General features: G+C 37.3%; 1 protein-coding gene across 1 annotated transcript in view; it reads right to left on the minus strand.

Moving 5' to 3' along the window:
* The window catches only part of LARGE1 (LARGE xylosyl- and glucuronyltransferase 1), a 274,524-nt gene that overhangs the window by 178,884 nt on the left and 75,345 nt on the right, over nucleotides 1–20,295 (minus strand). Inside the window, exon 3 of the mRNA XM_058804704.1 lies at nucleotides 14,131–14,317. Within this exon, the coding sequence (XP_058660687.1) occupies nucleotides 14,131–14,236 (106 nt within the window). The 5' untranslated portion in view covers nucleotides 14,237–14,317. The remainder of the gene's footprint in view (nucleotides 1–14,130; nucleotides 14,318–20,295) is intronic.

The raw sequence follows: 20,295 nt of genomic DNA on the forward strand, positions 1-20,295 counted from the left end.
AAGCGTCCCAAAACAAAAACATAAAATGCAGTCAGTGGTTTTGGTTTTTTGGGTTTTCTCTAGTTTTGTTTTTTATGTTAAGCATAGCTAAGCTGATATTTAGAGAGCAGAATATGCAGCATAGGAAAGCATTAGACAGGCTGAACTATGCCCATCTGACTTGCATGGATTCTCAAGTCTGAAATGTCTTCCTTGTATAGAAAGGAAAATCTGAACCATATTGGATCTTATCTGTTTTAACTGGGGGGATGCAACACTCTTCTTTTACTTTCATTTCCTGGCTCCTTGGGTCCTTCAGACAGAACACATAACTTTGCTGAAAAATGTTGCTTGGTTTCACATCTCAAAAATAACCCCTTTTTTTTTTCTAGTGAAAATCAATTTTAAAAAAAGAAAACAAATGATGCAATTTTTTTAAAGAGAGAGAACAAAAAGTAATGATGTACATGTGCAGGGAAACTAGCAGTGGTTAAAATTTTCTGGTAACATCATCATTGGAGCTGAACAAGGAACACAAACACTGTCAGAGATATACTAGAATACCAGCCCCTACTCCCACTAGGCAGCACGGCAGATATGTCCCCAGGAATCCAGTAATGGAACAGAGGAAATTGAACATATGTGACAGACAGAGAGTGAAATGAAGCACAAAAAAGTGCCACACAAAAGGCTTAAAAGGCTTCAAGGTGTGAAACACTGAGGAAGGAGTCAAAGCATGAGGGATGTGTGAACCAGCGCAAGTGCAAACTGAAAACAGGTACAGGATTGTGGCATTCACATTCCCTGAAAAAATCCCTTCACCCAGGATTTTTCTCCTGGGAAGCTGCGAAGCCTCAGAGAAAAGGAAAACAATTCTTATCTCATTTGCTTCTCCTGTGTTTTGCTCCTTTGGAATGTATTTGGAGATGGTTTACCCACAGGTGATTGTTTCATTTGCTTCTGGTGTGAGTTGTTTTGACTCATTGGCCAATTGGGGCCAAGCTGTGTCAAGACCCTGGAAAGAGTCACGAGTTTTCATTATTATCTTTTTAGCATTCAGTAAGTATCCTTTCTGTATTCTATAGTATAGTATAGTATTCTTTAATATAATTCTTTAATATAATATAGTATTATAAAGTAATAAATTAGCCTTCTGAGAACATGGAGTCAGATTCATCATTCCTGCCTTTGTTGGGGCATTCTCTGCAAATACAATACACAATTTTGAGCAAGCGAGGCTGAAAGTGATAGAGAGCAAGCAAGCACAAATGGGAAAGAGAAAACAGGGGTGCAGGTGAGCATTCAAGTGAGCAACAGAGCACAGCAGTGACAGGCTGTGATGCAGTAAGAAATGGTGAAAGTAGTTAAACTGAAAACAGTTCCAATTAATTTCTTTTTTGTTGCTGTTTTTACCCTCATCATTGATCAGAAAAGAAAGTTTTAAATGAAAAACACTCCAGACAACACTGTGAGAAAGAAACAAAAGCCACAGTGATCACTAAGAATTATCAATAAACAAGGCACTGGGAAATTGCTTTCAATTGTGTCCAGTAAGCTGAGGTACTCAGAGTGACCATTCAGTGTGTTTTTTGGAAAAGAGCAGAGCAGAAGAAAGGGCAACAAGGAACTTCAAAAGAGCAACTGAGCACTTAATTCTCCCTTCTCAGATGAACTGCTCTTGTCACAGTCTACTATGAAGCCAAACATACGTACAGAATCACAATAAAGCCTTCAGCAAGGAATTAGGAACAGAGAAATTATGGACTACAAACATCAGGTACAACTATCTGTAAGGCATGACTAAATAAGAGGTCTACCACTGTGTTGGGTTTGCATGACAAGGTTTTGCTTTCCCCTGTTCAGCTGAGGAGAAGAGTGAAGGCGACTTCAGTGGGCAGTCAGTGAAGGTTACCCCACCACAACACAGCTGCAGTTACATAAAAGTATGAAACCAGGAAATATTTCCCCATTCAAAAGAATTCAAGTTTCAAAAGAAACTTTAAAGAAACAGAGGTATTCCAGTACTTATCTGGATAACAACAGTTATGGTGGTCCAATTACTGAGCTTATTCTGGTAACAGTCTTGATGCACCACCTCTTTCTTTCCCTCTTTATCACACAGACTACAGGATACCTTTTTTAAACTGGTACTACTTCCAAGAGTTTCAAGAAAATTCCCACCTATGTAAGATGTAGAAAAAAGAGGAAGCTATTTCATTTCATGGGGTTAATGGCAGAGAAACTGCTTGTTATGGTTTTTTGAAGACAGCCTCAAGTTCATTAGATTTTAAGAGTATTAAAGCCAAGAGGCTGGATGACTTCCCCATGGGCACTCAAACTCTTAAAAAAGAGTTATTTCATTTAACCTTTTGACAGTCATATTTATTTTAGACAATAAATGTAATTTGTCATATTCACAAAAAACTGTAATAAAAGATTTCCATGAATTCATTTATATCTTGAAGGTAAATGAAGGTTTACATGGTGAACAAATAACTCATTAGTGTTTATCTAGTCTCAAATTTGGATTTCATGAACCAGGTTTCATCAATATCAACCTTTATCAAAAACTACATACAGAATATATTATAAATAATATGTAGCATAGCAGGTTGCTAATGATTTCCTCTGGGGTTATGAAGGTTTCATTCTCCTCCCCATCTGTCTTCCTCTCACATATTCTCTGTCCGCTCTCCAGCTGCTCTTTCTGTGGTGATTTGGGTTTTTTTCCCTTCTTAATTTCTAATTCCATTATCCCAGAGGTGCTACCGCTGTGGCTGATGGGCTCGGCCTTGGCCAGGGGCAGGTTCTTCCTGGAGCTGGCTGGCACAGGCTCTGTTGGACATAAGGGGAGCTCCTCAGGGAAGTCACTCACCCCTGTAACTCCCCACACTACCAAAACTTGGTCACACACACACACACACACACACACACACACACACACACACTCCCCAAATAAACCCTGAACCACCCACTTCGAAAGAAATCCATTTTCTCACACAAGTGCACCCAAGAGCTTTGAGTAGTTCATGTTACACAGTGAGACTGTCACTCAAAAAAGCATTCCTAAAGCTTAAGAGCATTCATTTTTCTCCATCAACACTTCTTTGCCTTTGCCTAAAAAGGCTGGTGAGACTAATTAGTTCCCAACACTCCACTATTGTTAACAATAATATTATCTAGCCTATAGAGCATTTTTCATCAGTAGATCAAAAAGTGCTTAGGAAATAAGCCAAGTGTCATTACCTCATCAAGTAATAACCACTAAATAATCAGCTCTGCTGCTGCTTTAATCCTTAAAAAATGGTGTTTTAAAATCATGAAGAAGCCAAAACATAATCTCCAAATAATACACCTTCTCTAGCAAAGGAGATTATTTATTTCCTGTTCAGTGGAACCCAAGAGAGCTCCATGAAGCAAATAGTGAATATATTTGCAAAGATATCACATAGGATTAGAAGGGACCTTTGCAGTTATAGAGCTCAGGCCCAGTTGTCCCAGGCTGAAATATTATATAAGCCCTTTCTTAAACAGCTTCAGTTTTGCATTAAAACTAGCGAGAGTTATTTTTCATTAATACCACAGAGAGACTGTGTCAGAAAGACACTGATCTGATGAACAGATATTTTCTTCCTATTTGCATTCCTAAATGCATTATTGATCTGATAAAACACATTTGTCTTGGTATTAACAGTATCTGCTCGTGTGAAAAGCTCTATCCTGTCTTGTGTATTTAGAAAGTTCTCAATCTGGTAAAGGAAAGGAAAAAAACAATTAAGTCTCCCATCCTAATATCTAGCAAAGCCTTTCACGTTGTGCCTGTGGCTATTGATATCATATATACCTCACCAACTATCCCCCAGTATCAAATACAACTTTACTAGAAATATTTATTCAAAGTCCAAGATCCAGTTCCAGATGGTCACCTAAGAATCCACTATAGTGTATTAAGACTACACTTTTCCAAGGTGCCTTACATTACACTTACCAACACTGATTTTAATTTGCCACTGTACTGCTCTGCTCTAAAAACATCTGCGGTGATGATTCCACAACTCCTGTTCACAATCTATCAGGACACAGAACTCTCTTCTGTTTAGAGCTACTTCTCCTCTTGTCTAATTCCACCTAAATCTCCCATTGCTACAATTTCAGGCTGTAACTTGCTATGTTCTGAACAAATCCACTTTTGTATGCAATGAAAAGTCTAGCCATCTTGCAGCATTGAATACAAATGTGCAGTCCTTGTCTTCCTGAGAATTTCACTATTTATCAACCTTTCTCTCTTTGAACAGCTGGAGAAGAGGACTGACCTTCTACCATATGCTTTAGGACTGTACTAAGAGAACCTTCTCAACAAACATCCTCAGAAATAATAATTTAAACATCTTGCATTACTGCTTACGTGAAGTTCTGATCTGTTTTACCCTACCTTTGCTATCTGAATAAACAAAGATCTTCACACTTACATTTTTTCTCCCATACCCATAAGCTGGCAATTTGGTAACAACATTCTGCTGGTATCTTTAGACACAATCTACAGTATTAAAGAGGAATGTGGTTTTTCCCATAGTCTGGAATCTCAAAGCCATTCTTTCATTGAACAGGACATCCTGAAACAATATTGAATCTCTCAGTTCCGTCTCTTTTTTCCTTTTCTTCTGTTCCAGTATCCAGAAATGTACTCTGCCTTTTATATGAATATAAAATAATTAACCAAAACTTGAGTGTTGTAGTTACTTCTTCAGTTTTTTTGTAGTACACTGGAACTGCTCATTAGAGTACACAGGCAGAATATGAACTCCTTATCAAGTTGCAGTCATTGTCTTTTCATTATTCTTCATATTATTTTTAACCACATAGCCATCAGTAGCCTTACTAGAAGGTTGATGTATAGCCTCTGCTCTTGAATTAGACTAATAATAGAAAGTACTAGGAGGTCTTAAGAGATTTGAATTAGCCTTAAATAGTCCTTCCACTATCAGCCACCACCAAAAATGCCTCACTTACAGGATCACTTTTCTCTTTTCTCTTTAATATATTGCTCATCTAATGTTGCACTTGCTCCTGAGAGGGCCAAATAAGCTGGTTATCCATATTCCTTGTAACATCAAATTCTCTCTTAACGATTATTAATAATTTCCTACAGTTTTAAAACATTGATTCAGTTAAATCCATAAACAGTTGATGAGTACCAAATATAAATCATCAATTTGCAAGTTTGACTGGTAGCTTTTATGTTCTGAATAGGTTTCACATTGAAAAATTTCCTGTAATTGCAAAAGATACAAACCTAATGAATAATTTTGAAGGTCCACATTTTCATGGTGCTGAATCTTTTCACACATACATGATGCTCAAATACAAGAATAGTGTGCAGCCCAGCGAGGCTGCTTTTAGTGATCCTGCAAATGATGCCTTCAGATCAGAACTCCATGTCTTCCTGACTCCTCAAGGTAATACCTTCTCTTTTCCATATGAATCCACTGTTTTACTTCATTCCACTACTTGCAGTGCATCATAGCTTGTCCATTGTCTTGTCTTCCTGCCTGGATTATGACTAAAAAAAGCCAGCTTGCAACTCCATTCAGCTTGGAGTTTATGACAAGTGACAGTAACACCTGAGAACTATTCCTTCCTCACTCTCATTCATTAGCTCCTCTATTCCTAATTAAGGTCTCACTTTCTCAGTTTTCACCATACCATTAGAACTTCTTTTCTGTGAGATCCATTAAAAACAGGTTCCAACTCTCAACAATTCTGTTTGTGATTCCTACTCTCACTTACTGCAAATGATTCTTCCAACAAGTGCCACATGAAATTACCACAGATGATTTTTCCACCAGTGGAAGTCTTCCATTACTTGTCTGCCACTAACCAGAGGCTATTTCACCACAGCTCCTAGATCAAGCACCTTACTTTAGTGCAATCAAACAGTAATTAGCAGGAAAACAATCCCTGTCCAGGAATGGCTAAGATTATTCCAGTCTTACATGCTGCCAAACAATGTGCCAGGACCTTAGTGGAGTATTTCTAAACATGATTCAAATAATATGTTTTTTCTGTTCGTTGTAATGTAATGATGGATATGCAAGGCAAACAACTATAGCTATTAAATATATAAGTCTATTTAAATATGCAAATGTTTTTTCCAAACAATTTGTTTGCAAGGGCAATACCTTGTCCTTAATAAAACAATTAAAGAAATTGCAAGTCTCATCCTCCTCTACACATCAGATGTATTCATAGATTGCTGTATGGTGTAAATATTTTTTTCCCCCAAAATTACCATTATGCTTTGCTTTAGGCTGACAATGCCATTCTAGATATGCCTCCCCTGAATCAACCTGCAAATTAAATTGAAGAAAAACAGTAGTACTGTTGCAGATTTGTTGGTGGAAAGGGTTCTGCCTTTTCTTTGGTGGTAGCAATTGCAATGTGTAAATTTTTTTTAAGCTAATATCTAGACTTACTGGCCTTTTGTGTGTGTAGTCTCCAAGATGAAAAAGTGGCTACTAACAGCAAAAAACTTCTTTTAAAAAGGACCATTTCTAATACAGCTCAGCAAGTTTCTGTGACTTGAAAACTTAAGAGGCCTGCTGAAGTTCCAAGGTTCATCCCAAGTGACCAATATAGATAGAGGCCTTTTAGGAAGCTAAAATAGTGCAGCTACACAAGAGTCTTCCTGGCAAGATAGAATAAATCAAAACCTCCAGTACAGAAAAGTACCAGGCTGGGAAGCCAGATTTTCTAAGAGATTTTAAAAGGCAGTGAGAGATTCTAGATTAAAGATCTCAGGTGCTCAGCCTGAGCCTCTTCAAGTTTGAAGGGACCTGTTTTTCAAACAGGAGAAACACTGACTCAAAACCAGGCAGCCAGAGCCAGAAATGCAAGAATGGCAGCATCCACAATTGCGACCCGCTTAAAATGCTACTTGAGTGATTTCACATCATGTGCTGTTCAAATTAAACTGCAACCTCATTGTTCAACCAACAAATCCACACGTCCACACATCCACAACCTCATACATGAGGTCTATCTGAAGACCACAGAAAAGACTAACCATTTTTCTTTTGTGCTGTGTGTTGCTTTATCTTAGTCTGATCTGCCCTTTTCTAACTTATAAAACTGTAATCTTCTCCTGCTCCTAATGGAGACCCTCTCCTTCTAAAACCTCTTAGAAGCTGACAAAACTCCAGAAATAGGGGGATATGTAGATTGCACATTATCACCTATCAATACTTTGTTAGCGTTCAGAAACACATAATCACGGAGCGATTATATGCGGTGCTTTTTATTAAGAGCTCTGGGAATCGGGGTATATTCAACCCAAATCTGACTCCAACCATACATCCGAAATGATCATGTTTTATACTCTATCGTTACATAACTTTCATGTTAATTATTAAACTTATATTGTTCTATTGTATACATAAATTTAGTCCCTCTCAGCATAGTTTCTCACTATTCTTCTTATGGTTATATAATAATTACATTTAATTACTAAACAATCATCACATCTAACAATTATATAATTTATCATACTGCTTACGCAGGTACAGTTGATCTGGGAAAGCACAAAGCCTAACATTTTAGATTCTATCTTTAACTTTTTCCAGGGTTCCACTATCAACTTCACTGTCTGGTTGTAGTTAACAGGTGACAGGAGTAGCATCATCTCAGAGAAGAATTTTAATTAAGTTTAGGGCTTCTCTGTAAGGTAAGTTTGTGCCAGTCTGAGACGTGCCATTTTGAACAGCAACTGCTATGTCCAGCTAGTCGACTACCCCACACGAGTGCTTTTATCAGTACAGATGGCATTTTGGAAGCTGTTTTATGAAGTTTTCAACGTGGACTCTTTCTTGTCATTCCCTAATTCAGTGGGCTCCACATCATCCATGCTGCACCACAAATTTAACCACACTTCTCAGGCACAAATAAATGCATATAAACAGGAGGTGAGGACAAGGAGGATATGGAATTTTTTAAGGGGAGCAGGTAGTCACATACCAAAACAACAATTGCCATAGTTTTCAGTATCTTGACTTAACCCATCTTCCTCCTGAATACAGTAAAAACTATGAGTCCCTTAAGTAGCTTTGTTCAAGAAATAACTTTCTTCTCTCCATCTCCTCACAGTAGTCTTCAATTAAAGCCTAAAATGATGAAATTCTCTGAGATTGACAGAGGAAATAAAAGAAGAGAAACCACTGAAATGCATCTTCAGAAGCAGGTTGTTAAATGTCCCACAGACATTGGTGCAAGTGGCAGCCACCAGAGCTTAGTGGAAAAAAGAGAGCAGAAAATTAAACTTCTCATTGGGTCTGATGATGATTAATCTCTTCTCTGGTGAGCTGAAACTGCTTAATCTTTGCTATTAATATCACATCACTGAGGCACCCGTATGGCAGCTGAAAGGGAGCATATGCAAACAGTTAAAACTGAGGAGAGGAAATAAAGACTGCAAATAACAACAGGGGAACGTTCTGCTCTTAAGTCTCTTAAAAGCAAGAAACTCAGTATGAAGCAGAGAGTCACCATCAGCAACTCTGAAGTCAGGTTACTATGAGGCAGCTCATGGGCAAACAAAGTCATGCAATTTAAAGCAGATAAATAGTAGGTTTCAATCATTTGGTTAAATGACTGCATTTGCATTCTACGGGAAAGATCACTTAATTCATCACATCTCCACTCAAGTGTACATGAACAAGCAACTAATGCCTTCACCCAACTCAAATAAGTCAGATAATTGTTATTTTCAAACTTACTTACCTCTGTGTATATTGGCAAAGCTTTGAAGAAAGTTAGCTGGAGTTCCCTGGAAACCAGCAATTATGTGTAGCTGTGCAGATGGATTTGTAAACTTGGTTCCTATAAGAATAGTATAGAAAATGTAACCTCACTGTTGAGATTTTTACCTTAAACCCTTCGGGGTTTGTAAAGCACTGAAGCAAGAGGTGAAATAGCTAAATCCATTATAGTTAATACTGCTAGAAAACATTCTGTGCATATTACATTTCAGACCAAAAGAATCCTTTGTTAAAGTCAGTGTGGATCCCTTGAGATACACATTATAACAGTTTGATTAGTAGAGAATAAAAAGCAGACTTTTATAGCATTCATTCATCCGAAAACAGTATTCCTGCTAAAGTTAACAAGCAAAATCACAGAGTTGGATTAAATGAAATCCAATGACAGGCAGGAAATATAGTGATGGTGAAATACTAAAGTGGCGATATGATTCCTATTCAATTCTAGAATGCTGAATGCCTTAACATTGGGAAAGAAATGGATGAGAAATCTTCCATGTTTTAATGCTCTAAAGGTAAATTGTAAACACTACAGTGATTTTATGTTTTATTTGGAAAATTGAGAATACAATACTGATAGATTTTAAGTTTATAAGCCTTGATCCCATGAATAATTGGTTGCCAAATTAGTGCTGAAATACACCTTTCTTCTTAAATTTAATAACCATGCTTAACCTGAAATTGAAACTGTGATTTGATCCTTTCTGAAGGGTTATTTTTTCACAACTGAAAAAGTACACTAACCTGGAGCCCAAAACAAATATTTTGCTTGGGAAATTAGTTTTTCTGGACTGGGATGGCAACTGATCATCCTGATAACTAGCTTCTACTAGCTATGGGAAGATTAGCAATTATCCTATGAATTTATCTCTTTTTTTAAACAGCTATAAGTTGTGAGGGCTGTAGCACTGTAGCACTCTCATCTATAGTCCTCAAGGTGATATTTTTGCAGCGCACTTTATGTACTGCTATATCTCATAATCATGATTATTCACTTTACATGAAACTGAAACTGTTAAAATGATCCTTTTCTGTTTTTTTCCCTCTCATCTACTTCTTGTCTCTCACGTCTTACCTTGAAGCCAGAAATATCTGGACAGAAATTAAAGCATGTATTTTTTAACAAGACAGAATAATTTATTCAGAGAAGTGCTAGAATCCTCCACCAGCTTTAAAATCAATTGGAGAAATCTGGCTAGAAGAACAGCTCTGGTGTATCTGGAACACATGGGTCAGATGCAGGAATTACCAGCCAGCATTATTCTATCAATTCTACAACATAAAACAGCCTGTGCAATGTGAGAGACATTGACTGTTAACAGTCACTATGATGGTAAAAACCTACAAATCTTCAAGCAGTAACTGTTCTGTGTAATTTTGAGAAGAATCTACAAATTTGTCTGTCCATTTTGAAACAAATTAAACAAAGACTGTTGCAACTAGTCTAGGAGAGATGCAATGACACATAAATAAGGAAAGGTGAATGATAAAGTAGAAAAAATTGTAGGGAAAGAAAATGTTGGGGAGAAACACAACAATTTTTTTTTCACCCTACTTAAATCAAGGGGTGAAAAAAAATCACATAAGAAACTGATAACGTTCACACTTCTTTATTCCAGCAATTCCCCCAAGTGCTTTTCAACATATGAGAATAATACCATCCTATTAGCTATGGCTTTATTTCAGCTCCAGAAATAATCTATTCATCATGTATTATTTGATTATTTTCTCTTCCCTGTTTTAAATGCACTCCACCCTTCCTACTCTATTACTTTGTCTTTTGAATAAATTCTAAGAATGTTGGAACAATTAGCTTTTTCATTCAAAGTAACAGATAACTGAAATTATGCTGTCCTTGTGCATTATGAGAAACAACAGTAACCAGGTATATACAAAAGCCACAGAATATTCAATATCATCTTTAATATTCTTCTTCATAACCTTAATAGACATTTATCCATGATTAATGAGGCTTTTAGTAGCTACTGCTGTCAGAGCTTGGGTAACACCACCTCCAATGAATATCCTAAAGGAAGGGTCTCACTGCAAGTGTCGAGTGACAACTGTGAAGTAGCAGGCTGCCATGTACTTTCTGACAAGAGAACAAAATCCAAAATAAAACAAAACTGTCTTAAGGAATTTGAAACTATTCAAAAAGCAGGACATGGGAACAGACTGCAGCAAGGCATATTTTACATTACAGACTGACTAACAAGGTTTTTTAAGGGTTTCTAATGTGATCCCACTCCCATGCTATGGCAAATGAATAACTTAAGTTCTTAGATATAAACACATGGATGAGTAATGTAATTTCTAATTACATCAAGAACTTATGACGCAGACACAGCACTACAGATTTCATATCAGAGATTTGAGTCTAGAGCCCTGAAACATACAAAATAAGAAAAAAATGCAGAAGAACAAAAAAATCCCCACAAAATTTTTTGCTATGGCAACTCAGCTAGGTCAATCTTTTTACTTAGTGAATAAAAGCCCACAGTGATTTTACTACTGTATTTAGGTATCTCCAAACAGAAACATTCCCAGGCCTGGCATGGCAGTTGGATTCACCAAGGGTAAATCATGCTTGACCAACCTGACTGCCTGCTGTGATGAAATGACTATGAATATATGACCAGTTGGTGCAATCTTCCTTGAATTTAAGTACAGTATTCCTGTATCCAAGCTGGCATTTTACCCTATATATGGGTGGACTACTAGATGTGTGAAAAACTATCCAGGATGTTGGGCTCAAATAGAGGGGGCACTCATTCATGGTGTGTCTGCAAGTCCATGTCTTCTCTGTCCTTGGACGTTTTCAAGACACTGTTGAATACAGGCCTAAAAAATGTTGCCTGATTCCAAAATCCACATTGATTTGAGCAAGAGTTTAATTAGAGAACTCTTGAAGTCCCTCCCAACACTGAATAATTAAATGAACCTATGACGATACCAGGTATTGATGATTTCTTTAATTTGGTGGAGAAAAGTCTAACAAGAATCATTTACTCAAAACTAAAACTAGATGTACTGAAAAGAAAATTTCTAGCCCTGTGATTAACAAAAGAAACAAGTACCAGGAGGCAGAGAGGATTCTACATTTGTGATGCTTGCAAATCAAGCCACAATGGTGTTGTGAGGCATTTTCTACTCAATCCACAATCAACCACAGAATGATGCAATTGTTTATGATGGAAAAGACCTTCATGACCATTGAGTCTGTCCATTAGCCCAGCACTGCCATGTCCACCACTAAACTGAACCCCCAGAATCAGTTTTTTGATTCAAGTATTCACAAATATGATTTCAAAATCTACTTCCCATGAATATTAAAATGTTCCTAAGTGCCACATATACACATATTTTAAACATCTCCAGGGGTGGTCACCCAAACACTTTCCTGGGTAGCCTGTTCTAATGTTTGTCAACCCCTTCCATTAAGAAATTTTTCCCAATATCCAATCTAAACCTCCTGTGGTGCAACTTGAGGCCATTTCCTCTTGTTCTACTGCTTGTTACTTGGGAGAAGAAAGCCACCCCCACCTCACTACAACATTCACAGAGAGCTCAAACATGAGTAAATTGTGGGGACCACTGTGGAGAAAAAAAACCCAGGAAGTCATGTAGAACACCAAAATGGCATTAACTTTTTGTCTTAATATCTATACACTAAGGAAAATGTGAGCTGTTATTTGGCTAAATAAGTAATCAATCTTAGTTTTTTAACCAAGAAAATAATCCCCATCCAAAACTAAGAAAAAAGAAAACAGACACAAAAAAAAAGAACCGATAGTTACTAACTGTACATAATTTCCAGTCCTTTTCCAGTGCAAGGCTTTGTAATAGGTAATGGGCTTTGTTCCCTAGCTTGCATTTAAGATTAATTCACAGTGAGAGCTTTAAGTCACTTCAAATACTCTGTAGCACCAAATTTCAAGATTTGTATTGAGTTCTCTGTAAAAACAAAGGATTCTACTCACAGGGGAATTTAAAACACTGTGGCATTATCAATTGTGGACACAATTAAAATAGTCATTACAATAAAGCAGCACAATATTCTTCTAAAAGCAAAAAAGTGAGGCCTGCATTTGCTCAGCTTTTAAAAATCAAATAAAATCAGTACTGCTCTGCCTGCCAGATCATTGTTTTTAAGTATGCAGCTAGCACCCCTTGTATTTCCAATTTAACATGAATCCCACAAGTGTTTTGTTCTAGAATGAGCTCATGGAGTTATTGCACATTAAGGTAGAATTTTGAGTACTTGAATAAATTTGCATAATCAAATATTTGTACATGGAATATAACAAATTCAGAATCATATGCAACACACAGAGAAAATCTTTACATGCTCTTACTTGTGATTTAACATGGAAACCTCTTTTGTTTCCAAACATGGCACTGATTTGTCAGCCAAGGATACATGAAAGAAGCCTGACATTTTAAACAATGCCTTTTTAAAATTATCAGACTGTAAACTAGTGACTGAACACTTTTACAAAGTTTTACAAAGTTGGAACACCTTTCCTCATACTAATGCAACTACAAACGCTGAACGACTTTTTTTTACTCTTGCCAAAATAACAGACCTGTTGTCCAATATAAAATTCTTCACCTCCACAATAAACAAAACAAACAAATTTTAAAAAGCTACAAAGTAGGAAAGAGCAGGAGAGCCAGAATCCTTGATCCTCCCCTAACTGAAGTATTACTGTTGAACGTCTGTAAGGCCAGGAAAGAAACTTCACCAGACAGGTAATTTAAAAGACAAAGTAGTGATTATTCCCTGTCTCGTTATAAAAAGTGGTCATTACATAGCTGTAAGTCAATGTACCTATAACCTGGAGGATTTCCATCTAAAAAAAGAAGGGGACAGAAAGATATTCCAACTAAAACAATCCACTGACAGTCAGGTAGATGTGGATCCAAACTACTTTTATGTAAAGAAACCTTATATAGATATGCATTGATTTTCTGTGTTCAGCATATCTGAAATGAGATGCTAAAAATATTACAGGGCATAGGATAGACCTACTTTTAAAAATCAGAAAATACAGAGAAAGATTAGTAGACTGGGCAGGGGGGAGTTGTTGCCCATCTTCAAAGTTCAAAGATGAGTGGAAAACCAAGTAATTGTGGCCAGTAATTAACTGAGCATCGTCAGTATCGAGAACATGGTAAGGAAGGCCTTTTGTTGAAATCTGCACTTTGGGAACTATTTCATATGCAAGCCAAACAAAATTTATTTGAATAAAACCAATGATGACTGATCTACATTTGTCTGCCCAGCTACAAATCATCCAATACCCCACCACCCTCCCCTCAGCCATTATTCCTCTCCTACCTTCAAAACTCCCAGCAAACAGATAAATCCACGTAATTGCTGGGACAAAAAGGATGGTCAGAGAGGCAGCCAGGAATTTCCGTCGCCCTCTGCAGATTCCCAGCATTCTCTCAGGAGTGCAGAATCCCAACCCAAGGCTGTTCCTATGTCGGAAGCAAATAGTCCACAGCCTCCCACATATTACTCCCTGAAAAGGAAAGGAAAAAATATTTCAAAAGCTTATCACTCCACAGAAAGTTATAGACTATGCCAGTGTTTCAAAAGACTTAAAAAACAGGGCTAAAAAAGGGCTGCTGCAATTGCAAGGTGGTACCCATTTCAAAATTATCCACAACTACTTAATAATAAAGCAAGTTTTAGAAGTCAAATTAAGACAGTAAGTCAATAAAGCACATCATATCACCTAAATACACACTAAGCTCCACCTCACCAAGAGATGTCAGCTTTATTTATTTATTTTTATTTGTCCTCATTTTACTTTACAGGAACTCTGAGATCTTTGATGCCCATGTGTGCTGGGGTCCCATGGCAGATAAGAGACAGCCACCCACATTCCTTCACCAGCTCTCAAAGAGCAGAAGTCACACCACTGAATCAGCAATGCATTGCAATTGGTCATGAACTCAAGAGAGTGAACCAAAAAAAGGAAAGCTGAAGTTTAGGGGTAGAGAGATGTTACTGAAATTACCCACTTTGCACACCAAAAAGCAGTGCTGATGAGCTGCTGTGTAAAAGAGTAGAAGAGAAAGTGCAAAATGGGCAAGGAAATACTCATATTCACACAGGGTATATCAGGAGCTTTTATACTGTATGCCATGAGAAAAATTGACTCTACTGAATAAAACAGTTTTTATTAGAAAAAAAAAATCTGATCCTAATTTGAAATAATTGTTCTGCATTTCAGAGTGGCCAAGAAAAAAATATATGATGATTTTTATTCACAGGAAAACAAATATTCCCACATCAGTGCAGTCATGCAGAGCATAAAAATTACGTTTCATTTTGATAGCATGTTTTTTTGAAAGGGAAGGAAAGGCTAGTAGCAGACAAGTTAGAAAAGGAAAGAGAAGTATTCAGTCCATGCAAATCTACTTCAGGTTTTCTGTGAAAGGGCTTAGGTTTTTCAATTCTACGAATAGAAGTAGTCTACAAGAACGGTAGGGAAAGAAAGAGACTCTGGTCGTACAAGGTGTTTAATAACGGTGCCCTTTGACTTATGCTTCAACCAGCAGTCGAGCTGATACAAGCAATGTATCATTTCTGCAGTGACATGTTAACAATGAGAGTGTCTTAGCTCTACAACTCCATATATATTGCAGCAAAAATCAATTCTGAAATTAAATTACAGCAAAAATGAGAATGTAGACAAGAGAAATAGGTTCAGACAAAAAGTCTCTTTTTTGTGCTGGAGATACCTGGCTGCAATAATCAGGCAAACTTACAGCTGTTCCTTGAACATTCAATAGAGCCCACTTTACTACACTACAGTTTAAGAGCCATGATAGTACTCTGACCTTGGAACTGATAAAATGTACTATAATTTGTCCAGAGCCAGCACAAAAAGCATTCCATTGTGTCAGCTTTTCAAGGCAATGAATGCCTCACCACTGAGATTTTGCACAAAATATGTGGGCAGACTTAATATTACAACGGTGGTATTAGAGTCACTCTGTGTTAGATGGAGACACACATTTGGTAGATAAATTGTGGAAAGCTCTTGTCTTTACTCACTGTATTTGGATAATGATTACATTTTATTTCTTTTCCTTTTCTTTTCCTTATAGCACATAGCTTGTACAACTCTGAAGAGAGTCCTCTACATGCCTACTTGACAAACACTGATAATTTTCCAAGTTTCTGTGTTTATAAGCATGTGTATTATAAAATGCACAGAATCACTAATTTTAAGTAGGAATTCTTTTTTTTCCTTAAATGTACTGGCATGCACCACTGACATCAGTCTGTGCAAAGAAAAATAAACCTCTGAAAATATAAACTCCCAGGCACAGTTATTGGCAAACAGCCACATCTTGCACTGAAACATGCACTGGCTGGATACTGCTCCTATCATGACACCTGTAAAACTTACAGGTAACAAATTAAGAGTCAACACCACAGTTTCTGAAATCAGTTTCTGTTAAAAGTGTGCTGATACAAATTTCCAGGGCAACGACATACAGACTCTGAGTTACAGTGCTGCTAGTGGATTAATTCATCCTGGGGTGGCATATTTAAGAAATAATTTGATTTTTCCTATACATTCTTTTAAATATCCATGCAAGTTAAGTTTCTGAACAGGTTAATATGGAGGATGGAATCCAGCTTTTCTGCTCTATGAACATAAATTACTCTAACAAATCAAAAAGGTATAAGGCACAACACCAGTTCAGCTGCGAAGGAAAGACAGAAATGTGGCAAATTCAGTTTTCTAAAATTGTCATCCTTCAGACAAAACAGCCAAATCATTTTGCACATTCATGCATATCTTTTATCTGACTAGAAAACCATTTGGGAAAATCCTAAACAGACAAGTCAGCTTGTGATGGATCACCCTAGGAAATGTTAAGATACATCTTTTAACAGTGCTTTAAAAGAGCCATATAGCCACTTTAAATTATGCTTCTACAATATCCCCACCTTCCCAAAATTGTGAATAGCTTCCCTTGGGTCCTAAATATTCATTTTTAGTGTATAAAATTACAGCCCCTGCTGAGTACTTTTTTTCAAAGTAGACGATGCATCATGTGCAACCCTTACACAAGCGATTACATAAAAGGTCCATGAATGGTAATGAAGACCCTTGGCTTACAGGAAGAGATTTGGACTCAATCATGTATTCACTATTGGCTTTACTCAGAAACAATGTTACCTAATATACCACTGTCAAATAAATTGAAAGAAGACATTGCAGCTCTTTTGACTTGATTTTCTTTTCAACAGTGCCAGATTGACATCCACCACGGAAAGAAAGGGATTTGACACTGGCTGGACCAAGGGCTGAGCACAAAACACAGTTGCACATTTCTGCCATATGAGCCTGCAAATACCTTTCAGAATTCTCCTACAGTCTCCACCACTCCTCAGTAGGACTGCCACAGTCCCACCGAATCAGACTGTCACCTGCCTAAAAGCTCCTCAAAAGCAGTTTCATGGTACAAGCTAAAACTGAAGCTACTTCAGATGTGACATTGCTAGGCACATTCATCTTTTCAGTAAAATGGTTCACTTCATTTGCACAAAGCCATGCAGTGCTCCTCCTGACAGTTTTCAGTCTCAACATCTATGCTAACTAAACACCTGTACCCAGAAACACACGGCATGAAACATATCAGAAACTGTAAAACAAAGGATGAAGGAATAACCCAGCCAACTTAACCACAGCATCCAGGTGTGGTATTCTGATGAAAAAAACAGCCAGTGGTTGCTCCTTTCCTGTTGCCCAATGTTAGCATTTTTAGATCTGAGCCACAAAGAGCAGCTGCAACGTTATCAATCCTTATTGGGTTTATCTCAAAGCAAGAGAGACCAAAATTAGACCCAGAGAGAAAGGGAGCATTTATGTTTGCAGTTTCAAACACAGTCTCAGCTACACCCCTCCAGCCACAATCAGATTTTCTGCTAGTGCCACAGATACTAAAAAGTGCATGCATTGCAAGATATTGTTCTACCTTCCTCTTTAATTGTGCTCCAAGAGCACCATATAATCATATTTTAGAAATATGATTCAGTAAATACTACCAACAAAAGCTAGCTGCATGTACATCATATGCCTTATGCCTTGCTGTCAGTGTCAGGTGCTCTACACTTCTAGGACACACCAGTTTAGGATTTATAAAACCTACTGCACAGAAGCAGCTCCACAGACTGTGCTGTGACCAGGGGCCAGCTCACCCCTCCCAGACTGCTGCTAACCATGCTCCAAAAGGCTTGGACAATGCCAGTGTGCAGGGTCACAGTGGGAACTAAAATAATTTGGGGTTCTCATTACTAAGACTTACTCATGACTTACCCACTGGACCAGAATGACCTTTCTTACCTTCACGTATAGTCAAGCACTTCCATTAACTACACTAACTTACCAGAGTGGTTTCTTTGTTTTAAATTGTGGATTATCTCCTCAGCTAAGCATGAAGCAGCTACCCAGTATGAGCAGCACATATATTAAAGTATGTAACACAACACTAATCACATTGGTGTTCGGTTTCTATATATTTATTTCTTTAATTACGGCATGAGAACTCGACTATGTCAGACATTCAGCAGGAGTTCTGTGAAACAAAGGAAGTAATTATGAAAACAAAAATCAAACACAATTAACTAGATTTAACTGCTCTACTATAAAAAGCTTTTCTAACTGCTTCAAACATTTCCTTGCATTTGTTACAGTTAATATTTTCCCAGTAATCTTCCATTTGTTTTCAGAGCCACTGGAAATAAACATATACAGTTAAAGCTGTTTACACAGCAATCCTGCGCCGTGGCTTTGTTGTGTTTTTTAAATTAATGTTATCTAATTCTTTTTGCTCTTGCAGTCTCTCTGCTCTCTTTCTGCACACTTGCAGTCACAGAGTCAATGAACAATTTCTGCTGCAAAGCTTTTCCCTTGGCTCTGTATCAATGTGGCATTTATCCCTTATGGGAATTTTTTCAGATTTTTGTCAAAAACATAAATAACAAAGTAAAAAAGCAGTATCTTATGCATTTTTTTCTGGGTTTTTTTACATGTTGGTAATCAGGGTTTATAATGAGTTTACTCCTTGACAGATTTTATCTTGCAGCTTTGCAGTCTTCCCATTATGGGAGCCGGTTGTCATGTGACATTGTAATATTAAAGAAAAGTTTGGTATCATAAAGGCAGGGTGTAGAGTAAACTCAATATGAAAAAATTAAATGATAAATCTTTATTTAATTAAACATTTCTCTGTTAATTTTCATGGTTTAAGCCCAGACAGCAACTAAATACAACACAGCCACTTGCTCCCCACATATCCTTCCAAAAGAATGGGGAGGAGAATCAGAAAAGGGGAAAACTCATGGGATGAGACAAGAACACCCTAATAATTCCAACGAGGTAAAACATTATTATTATAATCACCATTATTATTACAACAACAGTAACTGTAATGAAAAGGAGACAGAGAAAGGAATAAAACCCAAGAAAAAGCAAGTGATGCCCAATACAGTTGCTCACTGCCTGCTGACCAATTCCCAAGCAGCAGCCAGCCCCTTCCAGAAAACTCTCCCAGTTTGTATACTGGGCATGTTGTCATATGTATGGAAGATCTCTGGCCTTTGGGTCAGCTGTCCTGGCCATGCTTCCTCCTGGCTTCTCGTGCAGCTCTCATTGGCAGAGCATGGGAAACTGAAAAAACATTTTATTTGAATAAGTATGACTAAGCAACAGCCAAAATATCAGGGTGTTATCAACATTATTCTCATATCCAAAACACAGCACTGTTCCAGCTACTAAGAAGAAAATTAACTATTCCAGTCAAAACCAGGATAGTGAATATATTCCTCTTCTCAAGGTTTTAGAAGAGAAACAGCATCTTGAAAGAAAATGCCATCTCTTCTCCCATCAATCTCTTCTTCTTCCACCCAGAAGAAATTAATGCAGAAACAAATCTAAGAGCCCTTTTGTTCCCACACTCCAAATTTCCTTGGCACTGGAGAACCTCAAAATCAGACTTCTTAATCCTACAGTACCATGACTTTAAAGAAGTGAAGCCACTTTAAAGTAAAATATTACAGCAGAGTTCCAAATGCTACCAAATGCACTCTTTCTCAACTAGTTACAAGGAAGCAGTCCTATCTGTAAGAGAGAAAATAGCCAGTAAGTTGACAGCACAAATGATTTCTGCCTTGGAACTGTGCTAAGTGCTCTGAGGGCACACAGGATTGACATCTTTTATATCTTCACTCAGTACATGCTGTGGCTTAAGGAAAATTCTATTAGTGCCTTGTTAATCAAAGTTTTCTAGAAGGTTCCAGCTGTAAGAAACACCACCACAGGAATGAAAGTAGTCACAGACAGAGAGAAGCAAACAAATAACATACTTTCACATTTTTCTCCTTTCATTTCCATGTACCCCTTTATGCATGTACATATATATATTTACATATGCACTTGTAATGGTATTCTTTTTTCCTTTCAGGCATACACTT

Source organism: Ammospiza caudacuta, chromosome 5, assembly GCF_027887145.1.
Source record: "Ammospiza caudacuta isolate bAmmCau1 chromosome 5, bAmmCau1.pri, whole genome shotgun sequence".
Taxonomy (NCBI): Eukaryota; Metazoa; Chordata; class Aves; order Passeriformes; family Passerellidae; genus Ammospiza; species Ammospiza caudacuta.